At 33.8% G+C, this 14353-nt stretch overlaps 1 protein-coding gene across 7 annotated transcripts in view; it reads right to left on the bottom strand.

Moving 5' to 3' along the window:
* The window catches only part of GTF2E2 (general transcription factor IIE subunit 2), an 80813-nt gene that overhangs the window by 43521 nt on the left and 22939 nt on the right, over positions 1 to 14353 (bottom strand). For all 7 annotated transcript variants that reach the window (XM_039846445.1, XM_039846446.1, XM_039846447.1 and 4 more), the window contains 2 exons: positions 2788 to 2895; positions 982 to 1164 (listed from right to left, as the gene is read on the bottom strand). In XM_039846445.1, the coding sequence (XP_039702379.1) occupies positions 982 to 1164; positions 2788 to 2895 (291 nt within the window). The remainder of the gene's footprint in view (positions 1 to 981; positions 1165 to 2787; positions 2896 to 14353) is intronic.

Raw genomic sequence — 14353 nt, 5'->3', positions numbered from 1 at the left:
CTTATTAGATATATGAAGAAACAGGAAAACATGACCCATACTCAAGAGACGGAGTCAGTGCAGACCAGTCCCAAAATGACCCAGCTGTTGAAATTCGGAGGATTTTAAAACAGCTAAAAGAAATTAAACTCAAGGGTGTAAGGAAAAAGTTGCATATAATGAATGAAACAGAAAAATCTGAGCTAAGAAACAAAAACCACAAGAAAGAAAGAAAAATCTAGAACTGAAAAATACAATCTCTAAAATAAAAAGTTCACCAATTGGGCTTAACAACAAATTGGAGGTAGACAAGAAAAGTCAGTGGACTTGACACAGATCAAAAGGACGACAAAAATCCCACAGGTTAAAAAAAAGTAAACAGAGCCAGCCACAGGGATAATATCAAAAGGTCTAATACATGTAACCAAATTACTAAGACACAGAGAAAGGAGCAAGTTTTACTCTACAGGTAACAAAGAATGAACCCGCCTACAGGTTAGCATCAATCATTAGCAATTGTGAAGAATAGAGACTAGCAGCCTTTCCAAGTGAGTTCCAAATTTAAACTGGAAATGTAATCTGTATAATTTATCAATAGCCCCTTTAGGAATTCAAAACAACCAGATTAGTAGTCTGTGCTTTTGTTTTTTAATGCCTCTGGTTCCTCGGGTTAGCAATGTCTTACTGAATCAGTTCTCATATAGATAAATAAAAACTTATGAGAAAAACACTAAAGTCCTTGAGGAAAATTTTCAAGAAATATTCTAAAAAGTCATACACAATGACAATACAGAAGAGAGCGGTCAAAGGTACACAAAAATGGCTACACTCTGTCCTGCTCTGTAGCATGACACAAATTTCAAATCTTCGATTGGCTCACCACAACCCCAAACTATATATAATGGAGGCTTTAAAAATAAAAATTTAAAATTTCTACTATTTTTAAAACCAAGATATTATTAATTCAAATTATATTAAGGCACAGAAAGAAAAGAGGGTTACCTTGACGGCCTTCTGGGAATTGGGCAGTCCTTCCTCTATGTCTTCTAAAAGAATTCCTCCTAAGCCTCGTTGGTCATGCTTATCTAAGAGCCTAAGTAAGGCCTTCTTATCTTTCAAGTTGTACTTGGGCTTGAAGGCATACTTTCCATCTATTACTTCAATTTTGGGATTATTGACTAATGCCTGTAACAATAACACAATTTGAATATATTAACAAAAGGAAATCTCCTATATACATTCTTAAATTCTACTAATTATTTAAAAAATAACAATACTCAATATAGTGGCAAATTAAAAGTATCTTGTGAATAGCAACTAGATCTAAACTACTGGACATTCAGGATCCAAAACAATAAAAATCAGCATGGTGCTCACTTTTATAAACTATCATTTACATAAATTCTTTGAATAAGAAAGATACCACTTTATCACCAATTGCTCTGAAGAAAACTGTACCCACATTCTTTTGAAAAACAAAAGAGGTAAGAATCAATACAACGTCTATTAACATTAATAAAGTGAACTAGGTAATGCCTATCCCACCCTCAAAGTATAGTTTATTGAATATTGGCATTATAATGTAAGAAATGTTACCTGGGGGAGAACATATCGATAGTGTGCCCCATGTGGTATCATATGGCACTAGCAGCTGTGAAAGGAACTGAAAAGGACCAGACTTACTAGTGCACATAAGAAATTTACCTATGATGTCAGTTCAAGAATGAAACTGAGTAGGAATACAGGAATTACTGAATATGATTATATTCCTAGTCAGTTCTGTTGTACAGCCAATAGCAGAAGGAAAGCTCTTCAAGAAAGAGCAACTTAATTTTCTTTTGCAGCTGCTAGCCTGACCCTCAAAGAAGAGATGAAATAAAGAAGAAAGGAGGGAGAATAAAATAGTAATAAAAATAATCTTTAACTAATATCTGTAGAGTGTGAAATTCCAAGATTAGGTACAGCAACAAAATTTAAATGTGGATTACTTGCATATCATTAATTTGTATATCACTTTTTTGTATATCACTAATATAATGAGCTACAACTGTAGTGATTAGCTCACTGATATTGTGAAAATCAAGAACAGTATTTTGCTTGGTAAAATTAACTGAATTATATTTTAGGAATTTTACATTTGGCCTTGAAGAATATAGCACTGGTCCTAGAAAATAGTCTTCTTAATTGTCATTTCATACTTAAACAGAAAAGAGGCAAATATAAAAAATAAAATTTTTTAAATGTTATTCATTTCCAAATTAGCATGCTCACTGATTGTTTTGGGTTTTTTCCCCAGCGTTGTATGTACATACACAATGTTCACGATTATTTTTCCAAATTACCTGCTACAGGCAGTAACATCACTATCAAGTTTTAACAGTAATAATAGTGTAACAAGTATCTTAACAAAATATCTTCCCATCCCTACAATACTTCATGCTTTCAATGTCCTAAAGCAAAAAAAAAAAGAAAAAAACCAAATAATTTGACAACACATACATTATAAATTTTGGAATTCAAAATAAGCATCAGTAATTCTGTAAAAACTTAAATGGAAATGATACAACGTTGACTTCTTTATAACTTTTATGCTAAAGTCTCTGACATTTTTAAATAGATATATAAGATTATATAAAAACCAACAATTAATTCAATCTTAAAATATGTATGTTTAAAAAACAAAAAGACCCTATATCTTTTAAGAAAAAGTAAAAATAATTATCAGATTTCAATATATTGAAAACCCTAGTTATAGCAAATATTTCATGGTAATTAACTTATTTTTATAATATTTTAGCCTATTCTTACCTCAGTCATTAGCCATTGTTTCTGCTTCAGTCCAATATCTAGATGTTGTGTTTCATCCAAAATTTCTTCTAAAGTTAGAGGATGTGTATCTCCTCGCTGATGACGTGTCTAGTCAAAATATTATTAAGAGATAGTTTTAAAATGCTAGTTGCATTAAATAATAGCCAATCTTTTCAGCAATGTAGAACATGTATTAAGACAGTACAATTACTGTGATGAAGAGAATGGAGTATAAAATCAGAACCAGGTTCAAACTTGTAGCTCTATAAAATCAAATGATAAACTGAGGGAAAATATTTGCAACTAACATCACAAAGAGCTAATCTTCTTAATCTTTTAACAGCTCCAAAATCTAACAGGAAAATGACGCAAAGACAGGAACACAGAAATCTTAAGAAATGCAAATGACCTTAAACATAAAAGGTACTCAACTTCTGCCAAGATATTCCTGACCTATTACACTGGCAAAAATCTATGTTTGATGGTGAGGCTGTAAGGAAACAGGCCCTCTCCCACACTACTGGCACAAATGCAAACTGATACAGCTACTATGCAGGGCAATTACACCCTTCGACTCAGTAATCCCATTTCTAGGAACTTACCCTAAAGATATACATAAAAGTGGCATGGTCTTTGCAGCATTATTTGTAAAAGGAAAATATTAGAAACAACCCAAGTGGCCATCAATAAGGAAACAATTAAATAAACTGCAGCACATCTATGCTACTATATAGATGCTAAAGAAAATGCAGCTGTTCTCTGTGTTAATTTGGAAAGACATCCAGGAAAATTATTAAATTTAAAAACATATGTAGACACCAAATGCTGGTGAGGATGTAGAGGAAGATAAACTTTCATTGCTGGTGGAAATGGAAAATGGTGGAAGACATCTTGGCAGTTTCTTTTAAAATTAAACATACTCTTATCATATGATCTAGCAATTATGCTTTGTATTTAGCCAAAGGGGTTGAATGTTCACACAAAACCCTGCACACAGATGTTTATGGCAGTTTTATTCATAATTGCCAAAACCTAAAAGCAACCAAGATGTCCTTCAGTAGGTGAACTGATAAACTGTAGTATATCCAGATGATAATTATTCAGCACAAAACGAAATGAACTATCAAGTCATAAAAAGGCATGGAGGAACTTTAAACATATATTACAAAGTGAAAGAAGTCAATCTGAGAAGACTACATACCAACTATAAGACACTCTGGAAAAGGCAAAACTATGGAGGCAGTAAATAACTGAGTGGTTACCCAGGGTTACGGGGGCAGGAGGGAAGAACAGGCAGAGGACAGAAGATTTTTAGAGCACTGAAACTATTCTGCATGATACTATAATGATGAACACATTCATTATATACACTTGTCAAAACCCATGAAATGTAAAACACCACAGTGAATCCTAATATAAACTGGGTGATCTAGGTTCAAAGATTTTAACAAATGCACTACTATGGTGCAGGATGTCGACAGTGTGGGAAGTTGCCGGGTGGGGCAATGAATATATGAGAAGTCTGTACTTTCTGCCCAGTTACGCTGAGCTTAAAACTACTCTAAAAAAATTAAATCAATTAGAAACAACAATACACGCATGGGAATATTATTTAGCCATAAACAAAGAAGGAACTTTTGCATTTACAATAACATGGTTGGACTGTAACAGCAGTAGACTAAATAAGTCAGAGAAAGACAAATACCTTAATAATCTCACTCATATGTGGAATCCAAAAAAAAAAACAGATCAAAAAAAACCCGAATTTTCAGATACAGAGAACAGACTGGTAGTTGCCAGAGGTTTAGGGGTGGGGCGGGGTAAGGGAATGTTACATGTCAATTGTCTTAACTTAAAAAAAAAAAAAAAGTAAATAAAAAGTATATGTTAAAAAATGTAATATAAAACATTTTATATAGGAATGGGCAGAAATAAAAATATATACTTGCACTTTCTGTATAACGAACCACTAGAAATAATCATAAAAAACTAAAAGAGATTAAAGTGAGAAAATAAGTAGAATTACAGGTGGGAACAAGACTTCTTCATTTATGCCTTTTTATATCGTTTTTTTTTTAATGCCATGAGATATATTACCTTTCAAACAATAAAAAAAAATAAAATAAAATATTAAATTAAAAAGAAAAACATTCCAAGCTCTAAGTTCCATCACTGTTGGGCAAGTTACTGAACCTCTTGAGGTTTCAGTCAGGCCACTATAAAACCAGAATAATCATTTTTCAAAAGGTATGTTTGGAAAGCAGAAAAAGACAGAGCCTAACATACCATATAAGAATAATTTGCTATTATTCATTCACTTATTCAAATATTTAGTGATAACTCCTATGTGCCAAAAGCACTACAATGAGATATACAATGAAATGTAAACTGCTGCTTCTGCCTTTCAAGTGCTCCGAAAATAGGGTTGTAGCTAAACAAACATTATGAAACTTAGGTATACAATTATGTGCCAAAAAGACAGGTACAGTCAGAGATGAAAGAGAAAGCTGGATATGGGCAGACCTTTGAATGAGGACTACCATACACAGAAAAAGGAAGGAGAGGCAGCTATAGTATAGCACAGTGGTCTCCAAAGCCAGGTAAGCCAGGTATGCACATTCCAGGGCTACACATGTCATCCATTTGAATGATTCTTTAGAAGCTTTATTGAATTTTTAATCTAAAATTTCCACTGAAAAATTATGCTTTACTAATATTTAACATGTGGATTGACACCAGGGCCTCCCTTGGCTTCACTCATGTCAGATAATCCACATTTCAGATGATGACATGCATGGACAAAACCTGAGGGAAGAGTGGGACTCCCAAATGACAACGTGATTGACAGATGTGGCCTCATTCTTTCCTCTATGGTCAGCATTCATCAACATATTGCAGTTTACCTGCTATAAGATGCCCACATTATGGTGAATTATGTGTTTTTTAAAAAGACTTTTAAACTATACAGACCGTACAATGATTTTTTAAATCCATAAGTAATATACCACGTAATTAAATAAAGTTAAATTATTTTTCCCCGAAAAGGCAAGTGTTTCAAATGTTAGCTACTTTTATAATTTCAGATGTTATTCATAGTTTGCTAATAATTATTTAAAAACAATTATTTTAATTCTGTTCCTTCAAAGTAAAGCTAGCATTTTAACAATGTGTGAAAGCAACAAAGTAACTGTTTTTTAAAAGAAATTCATGCTGTGGAAAGAGCATTTTGGAAAAGAAAAAAGACATATTTCCATCATGTGATTTTAGAATTTAAAATATGCCTACCTTTAAAATTTTTTACAAACAATTTTTAACCTTTATTTTTAAAAAGTCTTCCAGACAAAACGCTCCTGGGAGTCTGAAATCAATTCATTAAAAATATAAAAAATTATAAACCCTTTTGTTTGCATGAACTAAGGAAAGAAGAATTTTTACTAATGTAATTAGTGAGATTGAATAAAAAAATTAATGACAAAATTTTGTAATGTATTGTGGTCATTATTGCCTCCCCAAATACTGCATTCTCTCCTCCAAAGACATCCATGTCCAAACCCTTGCAACCGATGATTATATGTTACCTTACATGGCAAAAAGGACTTCACTGATGTGATTAAGAATCCTGAGATGCAGAGATCATTATGGATTATCCGGTGAACCCAACTGTAATCACAAGTATCCTTATAAAGGAAAAACAGAGGCAGGAGAGTTAGATTGAGTATGAACAGTAGGAGATGTGCCAATGGAAGTAAGAGGTTGGAGTGATGCAAGAAAGAGGCCATTCATTTGGCAAGAAATGCAGACAGCCTCTAGAAGCTGAAAAAAAAAAGGGGGCGGGGGAACAGAAGGTCCCCTCAGAGCCTCTGGAAGGAACTAGCCCTGCCTACAACCTGATGTTAGCCCAGTGAAATCGATTTTGGACTTCTGACTTCCAAAATGTTTCTCCATGTTTTAGATATATGTATTTGGAAGTATACAATCTAAACTAGAAGTAGAATAAAGGAATTTAGGGTAATTTTACTTGTCTAAGGACAGCAAAATCAAGTCTTTCAAAATAATTATTCCATATTCTCCATTATCGATGATTCTCAAATCTATTTTCCCTAGTTCTCTTCACATTAAAAACTTTTTCCCAGAGTGAAGTCAGCATCATGGCAGAGTGAGACAATCCCTTAGTATCCCCCCTTAAATCTACAACTAACCAAACATCCATAACCCCAAAAAGGTTCCTCTGCTCAACAAACTAGGATGCCTGAGAGATGCATATATTGGTGGGCGTACTGAAACGCACAGGACAGGCTGAACAGGTGGAAGAACAGGAATGGTGCCTGAAGCTGCAATTCCCCGATTGCACTGGCCGAGCCAGCAGCCCCAGCAAACACAGTAGTGGTGGAGGAGGTGGGGTGCATCCCCCACATCACAGCCTGGCAAAAGGAAAGAAGGGCAGGAGCAGTGTTGGTGCCTGAGAATCCATGAGAATCCAGCTCCTTCCTGACTGTGGTGCTACTCACATCACCAGAGAGCCTGGTAGCAGCAGCAGAGATGCGTCAGTGACCTCCCAGACACAGCACAGCATGCCAGCAGCCATAGGGGATCAGGTAGCAGTAAGACAGGCTAGCAAACCTGGCTCCCCCGCAACCTGCCACATGCCCACCCCTACCCCCCGCTTACCACACTGGTGATGCTGCAAGACCCAGGCAACCCATGCACAGCAGGGGCACCCACCACCCCAGCCACCCAGGCAGCGACCACCAAGACCAGAGAGATGTCCCACCACAATCCCAGAGGTGCAAGCAGAGCAGGTTAGAGATAACAAAAATATGTGTGCTATAGCATTATCTATTGGAAAACAAAAGAAAGACCTCTAATCAGCCTACTGAATTGCTAAAATCAAAACGGTACCTAAATAAGAAAAGTGTTTACACTTCAAATGTGTTGGCAGAGAAACACCAAACATCGTGAATGAACCAAGGTAACACGGTAACACAGAATGAAAATGACAATTCACCGAAAACCAGACTCCAAGTCATGAAAGATTGTGATCTAACAGAGAATTCAAAATAGGAGTCATGAAGAAACTCAACAAGATACAAGAAAACTCAGAAAGGCAGTTCAATGAGCTTAGGAATAAAATTAATGAACAGAAGGAGCATTTTGCCAAAGAGACTGAAGCTATAAAAAGAACCAAACAGAAATTCTGGAGCTGAAGAACTCAATAAATGAGATAAAGAATGCATTAAAAAGCACTGGAAACAGAGAAGACCAGAAGAGAACTAGCAAGTGCAAAGATAAAAATCTAGAAATGCTTCAGGTGCAAGAGACGAAAGAACTAATATCTTTAAAAATGAAAGAATCCTACAAGAACTATCTGACTCCATTAGAAAGGACAACAAGATAATGGGTATTCCAGAAGGGAAGAGAGAAAGAAAGAACAGAAAGCCTGTTCAAAGAAATACTCAATGAGAACTTCCCAAATCTGGCAAAGGAACTGGACATACAAGTACAAGAATCTAACGGAACACCTAATTATCTCAACACAAAAGACCTTCTCCAAGACACGTTATATTAAAACTGTCAAAAGTTAATGACAAAGAAAGTATTCTCAAGGCAAACAGGAAAAAGACAGTCACCTACAAAGGAAATCTCATCAAGTTATCAAATTTCTCAGCACAAAATCTAAAGACCAGGAGAGAGTGGAATGATATATTCAAAATATTAAAAGATTGCAACCACCCAGCCAAAATATATTGTGAAATGTTATTTTTTGTGATGTTCTCATTCAGTTAGTTATTATTCCCCGTGGTTTTATTAGCATTTGTTTGATAATCATGTCTGACAGTCTAGAGTGATTATTTTTGTAGATGATATTTGTAACAGAAGAGGATTCTAAGCTTAGGCCCGTGAACAATTATAATAAGGTTAGTAATAAAGAACAATCTTCTGGGCCATTTCACTGCACCAGAGCAACAAGAAATTTAAAAAAATAAAAACTACACCTACCATTACAACAAAGCTACTAATCAATAGGTTTTACACAAGCTGGTAATTCAAGTATCCTATTCCATCTGTGGTAACAATATATAATGGCTCCAGCACAACTGAAAAGACACTTAAATATAAGTCACAGGCATTGGACAAGTCAAAGTACTATTTTAAACAGCTACTAGAATCTCAAATCAAATTAAAGCTTTTGTATTTATTTTTTAAAGTCACCTTCAGTGAAAAACCTGAGGAAGTAAATTATCAGTAGAACTTATTACCCAGAAAAGGGAGAGAAGGGTGAGGGAGAAATCACACAGTTGGTAGGAACATAATAATGTCAACATGTCAAATGAGAGTAAAATGCATAGTAAATGAGAAAGTGAAAAGTATTAAACAATATGATAAGTCAACAAACTGGAGACATGTCACATGATGGTGAAGAGATCTGTTTAATAAACTGAGAAACAACAGCTTGTCTATCCAGATTGACAAAAAAACAGATTTCACCAATAAATGCATGCAGTAACATATGTAAAATTTTTAAATGATGGTGAATTTCAAGAAAAACTCTTCTGTTGCAAAGAACTACCACCAACAAGCAAAGAGCAGGACATATTTAATGTGGTGTCTTCATATCTGGAAACAAAAGTCTGTCTTGGAGGAAATGCACTGTTATCTTCACAGATGTGCCCCATCAATGGTTGGCTCAGTACAGGTTTTACCCTCTTTTGTTTAAAAAAAAAAAAAAAAGATATTCTGATGTTGTCTCAAGACTCTACTTTCTTCAAAGAGGTACTAGTATCAAAAATCCTAAAAATGAAATGAAAATTGTCTTGAATGATGCTACAAAAATGATCTGCTTTATTGAATAAAGACCAGGGCACTTGAGCACATAAATCTGCTACATACAGAAATCTAGTGGCTTGGCAGAGGAGGAGTTCTCAAAAGAACATTTAAGCTGAAAGGTGAATTACAGAAGTGCTTTCAAGAAAACAGCAGACCCACCATACTTGACTGTTTTGAAGATGAAGAATGGCTGCAAAGCTAGCTTTCTTAGCAGACATTTTTTAAAAACATGTGAACTGGCTGAACTAGTTTCTACAAGGCTCTAGGAAAAAATGCTGTGACTTTAAGTGACAAGACTTCTGGATTTCAAAGGAAAACAGAATCTTTGGAAAAATCACGTGGCAAAAAGTAATCTTGCAATGCTGTTCGGGCTTGAGGAAAAATATTAGCAAATCTCAAGAATTACTTAAAGCCCCCAGGAAGAACTAAAAAACAAAACTGAACAGTACTTTCCTTTCCTTTCTACAGGAAAGTACTCCTGGGTAAAGGACCCTTTCCCTGACTCTTCTGCTCATTTACAAACAATTTGCTTAATTGGAAATGGTTTAAAAAAAAAAATCAAAGGAAAAAAATGAAATCTACCTACGTCACTGACTTGCATTAAAGCTGATGTCCTTTCTGGGAAGGAAGAACCACACACATATACACACAAAAAGAGTAGGCTAATAATAAATGAGACAAAATACATAAAGACAAAAGTATTATTCTCTGTTCAAAACTACTTTTCTGACAATTATTACTGACTTATTATATGCACAACTTAGTGATTAGGTAACATGTGAGCAGAAGGTATAACAATGTTTTGCAAGGTATTTTTATACCTGTATTTATGAGACATCGATATAGAATTTAAATACTTTAAAATTGTAAATAAATGTAGGTTCTTGACCCAGCCCTACTATCAACCAGCTCTGTGCCTATGAGCCAGTCATTTAATTTCTCTGGACTTTGAAGTTTCTAAACTCAAACATAATTCTCAGAATTGACAAGAGTTAAGTCAGTGGTTCTCAAATTTTAGCGTGCATCAGTCACCTGAAGGGCTCTTTAAAACATGGACTGTTGAGCTGCACTCCCAGAGTTTCAGATTCAACAGATCTAGGAAGGGGCCCAAGAATTTGCACTTTACAAGGTCCCAGGAGATGCTGATATCTGGTTGGAAAATGACATTTTGAGAACCACTGAGCAAGAATAAACCAAACTAACCAAATTTTTCAACTTGTTTTATATAACTGAGATACAGTCACACAGAGATAATGATGAGATCAATAGAAAAATCATTCTATCAAAAACAATGTGCACCATGATTTGTCATCAAAGAACTAAAACAGTGTCTCATATGAAGAAAGAGGTGTCCTTCATAAGGGAATTTAAGATAACTTAGAGTGGTTTTTTTTTTTAGACTTACTCTTTCAAGCAATTAAATTTGTTTTACATTAATTGTTTCAATAAAAATCTTTCTAAAATGGACCATAAAATTTTCCTATGTTGTCCAACAGGTTGACTGAATATAATTTAATCTTTCTGCTGTCTCAGTTACTGCTATAAACTACTAGGCTGTGATACAGTAATAACCATCTTGGGAGCTAGTGAGATGTGTAGGGCAGTTTGTTTCTGTGCCAAATGTTCTGAGTATTATGATTTTGAAGTTCTTGTATCTGCTTTTAATTTTTTCTGTTTGGTACTTCTTCCTGTAATCTCACTGTATGTATCTCAAACAGTACCCTATGGCGCTCCTTGAACTTTTTCCATATAATTCCTAAATAATTTTCATTGACAAAGAGTTTCTCTATAAGCAAATGAAGAAACTATGAGCTTTTTACTATTGTCTTTTTTTTTTTTGCTAAGTTCTTGGTTTTATCAGATCTTCAAAAAGAGTACACAAGGGACAGTTGAAGACTTTCCAAGAATCAGTTTACAGATCACTTTCCATATATATTCTATTTCAAAATATGCCCTCCCCTTTTTTCAACAAAAAAAGAGGGATAAAACTCTCACTTCCACCCAGAATTGATAATGCATTGCCTGGAGGTGTAATAAACTGTATGGACCCAAGAAAAGGATGTCAAAAAAACATTATTTGGGGGAAGCCTTCATAAATGATAACTGAGGTGTCACAGACTATCTACTATAGGGCTTCTTGTCTTTTCCAGTCTTACATACATCTAAGAGTTAATAGGATATTTTGGCCCCTGCTATGGTATTCTTGATACATTATAATTCATAGACAATTGAGAGCAGTTTCCTTTAAAGAACTTTGTCTCTTCCATCCCCACACACTCCACGACTCCATGCTATCTACAAATGCATCACTCTTTGGGGAGTGTATAATAAGAGCAAAGTAAAGGAGACATTGGTAAGAAATATCTAAAGATAAAACTAGATTTTTTTCAAGTTTTAAGTATAAGTAATTCTCTTCTGCAATTCTCAAAACTCATTCCTTGAATATTTATTAGCCTGAAGAAAAAGCACATTTAAAGAACTGAAGCAAATCAATTAAGGAGGCTGATTTTTTTAAATATAACAAATATTTTCCAGAACTACCAAACTGTTCAAATTATGTTCCAAAAAACTCGCAAAAACTGTATATGAACTATTTTAGATTAAGTGTGAATTATTTAATGTGGTAGTTAAAATCTATTTTGTCAAATCATATGAAATTTTTATTCTCATTTAGTCAATTTTCATTACAGCTTTTAAACAGTTTAATATTTCTACTTTTTAAAAAACAATCATAGCTAGCTTTAAGACCAATTCACTTTTAACAACAGGTATCCTTCCCCTTCATTAATTACCCCAAAATAAAGTTATTTATTAATGAAGTTATTTCTGAATCATTCCCTTCTATTTATACTCAAAATCTGAATCAAAGAGCAGAATATACAAGCATTGGAAGACACATACACCTATTTATTTGAACTTAAAAGATATTCCATGATAAAAAAACAAGTTTGATATAGTTGGAGACTAGCTGACAACGGAGACTAGCTTTGTTAACTGATACTTTACATAAACTGAATAAGCTAAACCTTCAACCCAAAGTTTTGACAAAAGTATATTTATACACATAAAAGCATTTTATGAAAAAAATTACATGAGCAAGAGTGTACTGAAATTAATATTTTCTCAACCACTTCTGAATATATCAGATTAAAGAAAGTGCCTACAAGGGAAGAGGGGGAATGAATATAACAGACATTTGCCAAATTCTGATAAAGCTTTTTTGATATACTCCCTAGAAACTAACAAAGTAAATAGTTAAGGACCAGGTACAAATCCTTTGGTAAGTTAGGTGGTTCACATTCTTTTGCTTTCAACAAAACTGAAGGAGGACCTAATAGAATTGTCAACTGATGGATGCTTGATGATAAATTACTAAGTGATTTTTGGCAAATAACTTGGAAGGTTCTGCTATCACTAAATTTCCATTAGAATGAACTACTTATATGACCATTTATTTCTCAGCACTTAAACCTACAAAGTCTAAAAGTAAGACCAGAAACTGGTGCCAAATCCTGTTTCATTCTATCAATAATTAACATATATCTCCAGATACAAAAACTACTGGAAGAAGACAGCTCCATCAATTTCATTTGAAAATGGATTTCTATTTAGTTATTATATACGAAGTGAATTTTAATCAATTTTCACATATATAAGTTATTCTAATCAATTGTCTGATAATTATCAAAAAATATTTTTAATACTTAGAGCCTACAGTCTCAGGCAAAACATTATTTTAAATTTACATACATATTGTTGTGGCAAAGAAGTTTGATAGATGATTAACAAAAGATTTTCAAGCATAATAATGCATTTAAAAAATACATAGCATTATCCTACAATACAAGAGTAACAGAACAAACAAGTTCAAAAGGAAAATAAAATTTCTAACCACTGAAATTTGTTTTTATATTTTTAAATTAATAATGCTAGTCCCTTCAATAAATTTAACAGTGATATAATTTATTGAAATATTACAATATGCCAGAAATTCTATCTTTTGTCAGTATAAACTTTTGTTGAAAAATTGTAGCTGTCAATTTAAATGTCTGCAAAAGGATACAGTTTTTCAAACTTCCTTCAGGGAACACCAATAAAATTTTGAAGAAAACTATCCTAGATATACAAAGTTATAAATAAAGGTCATCCAGATAAGTAAAAATTATTAGCAAAGTAGCAAAAACAAGACATTTAAATGTCAGTCTCCCTCAAAAGTCTGAAAACCATGAGGGCATATATTTTTCTTTCTGGGTATTCCTACCATTACCACTACAAATAGCATAGAGTCAGTTTTAACAACTGTTTACCATGTGTGGGAATTAACTAAATGGGAATAAGAGTTTACCAGAAGGGGGTAAATATGAAATCAACTGGCCATCTTAGCTATAAATGAAAGTTTACATTGATAAATTAAGGATTCAAAGATTTTAGTAAAGCTGAAATATCATATCATCAAAACTGCAAAAAAAAAAAATTTACTAAATCTTCCATCAAACATTAAATTCCAATGCTTTTGTGAGTCAATGTTTTTCTAAGACTCTCAGTAATTCTCTGTATTTCTTCTCCAAGATGTAGAAAAGCCATCACCATGTGCCTGAAATGCCTAAACTGTATAGTTTTCACTTCTCACATCAATATAACAGCCTGTAAATCATTTACCTCTTCCTATAGTTTTTACAAGCAGGTATCTTTTGCAAGCAGGTATTGACTAAGAGTGACTTTATCCACTGCCTGAGCGCAA

Source organism: Pteropus medius, unplaced genomic scaffold (assembly GCF_902729225.1).
Source record: "Pteropus medius unplaced genomic scaffold, Ma_sr-lr_union100, whole genome shotgun sequence".
In the NCBI taxonomy this organism is placed as follows: domain Eukaryota; kingdom Metazoa; phylum Chordata; class Mammalia; order Chiroptera; family Pteropodidae; genus Pteropus; species Pteropus medius.
This window is presented reverse-complemented; position numbering and strand designations above follow the sequence as displayed.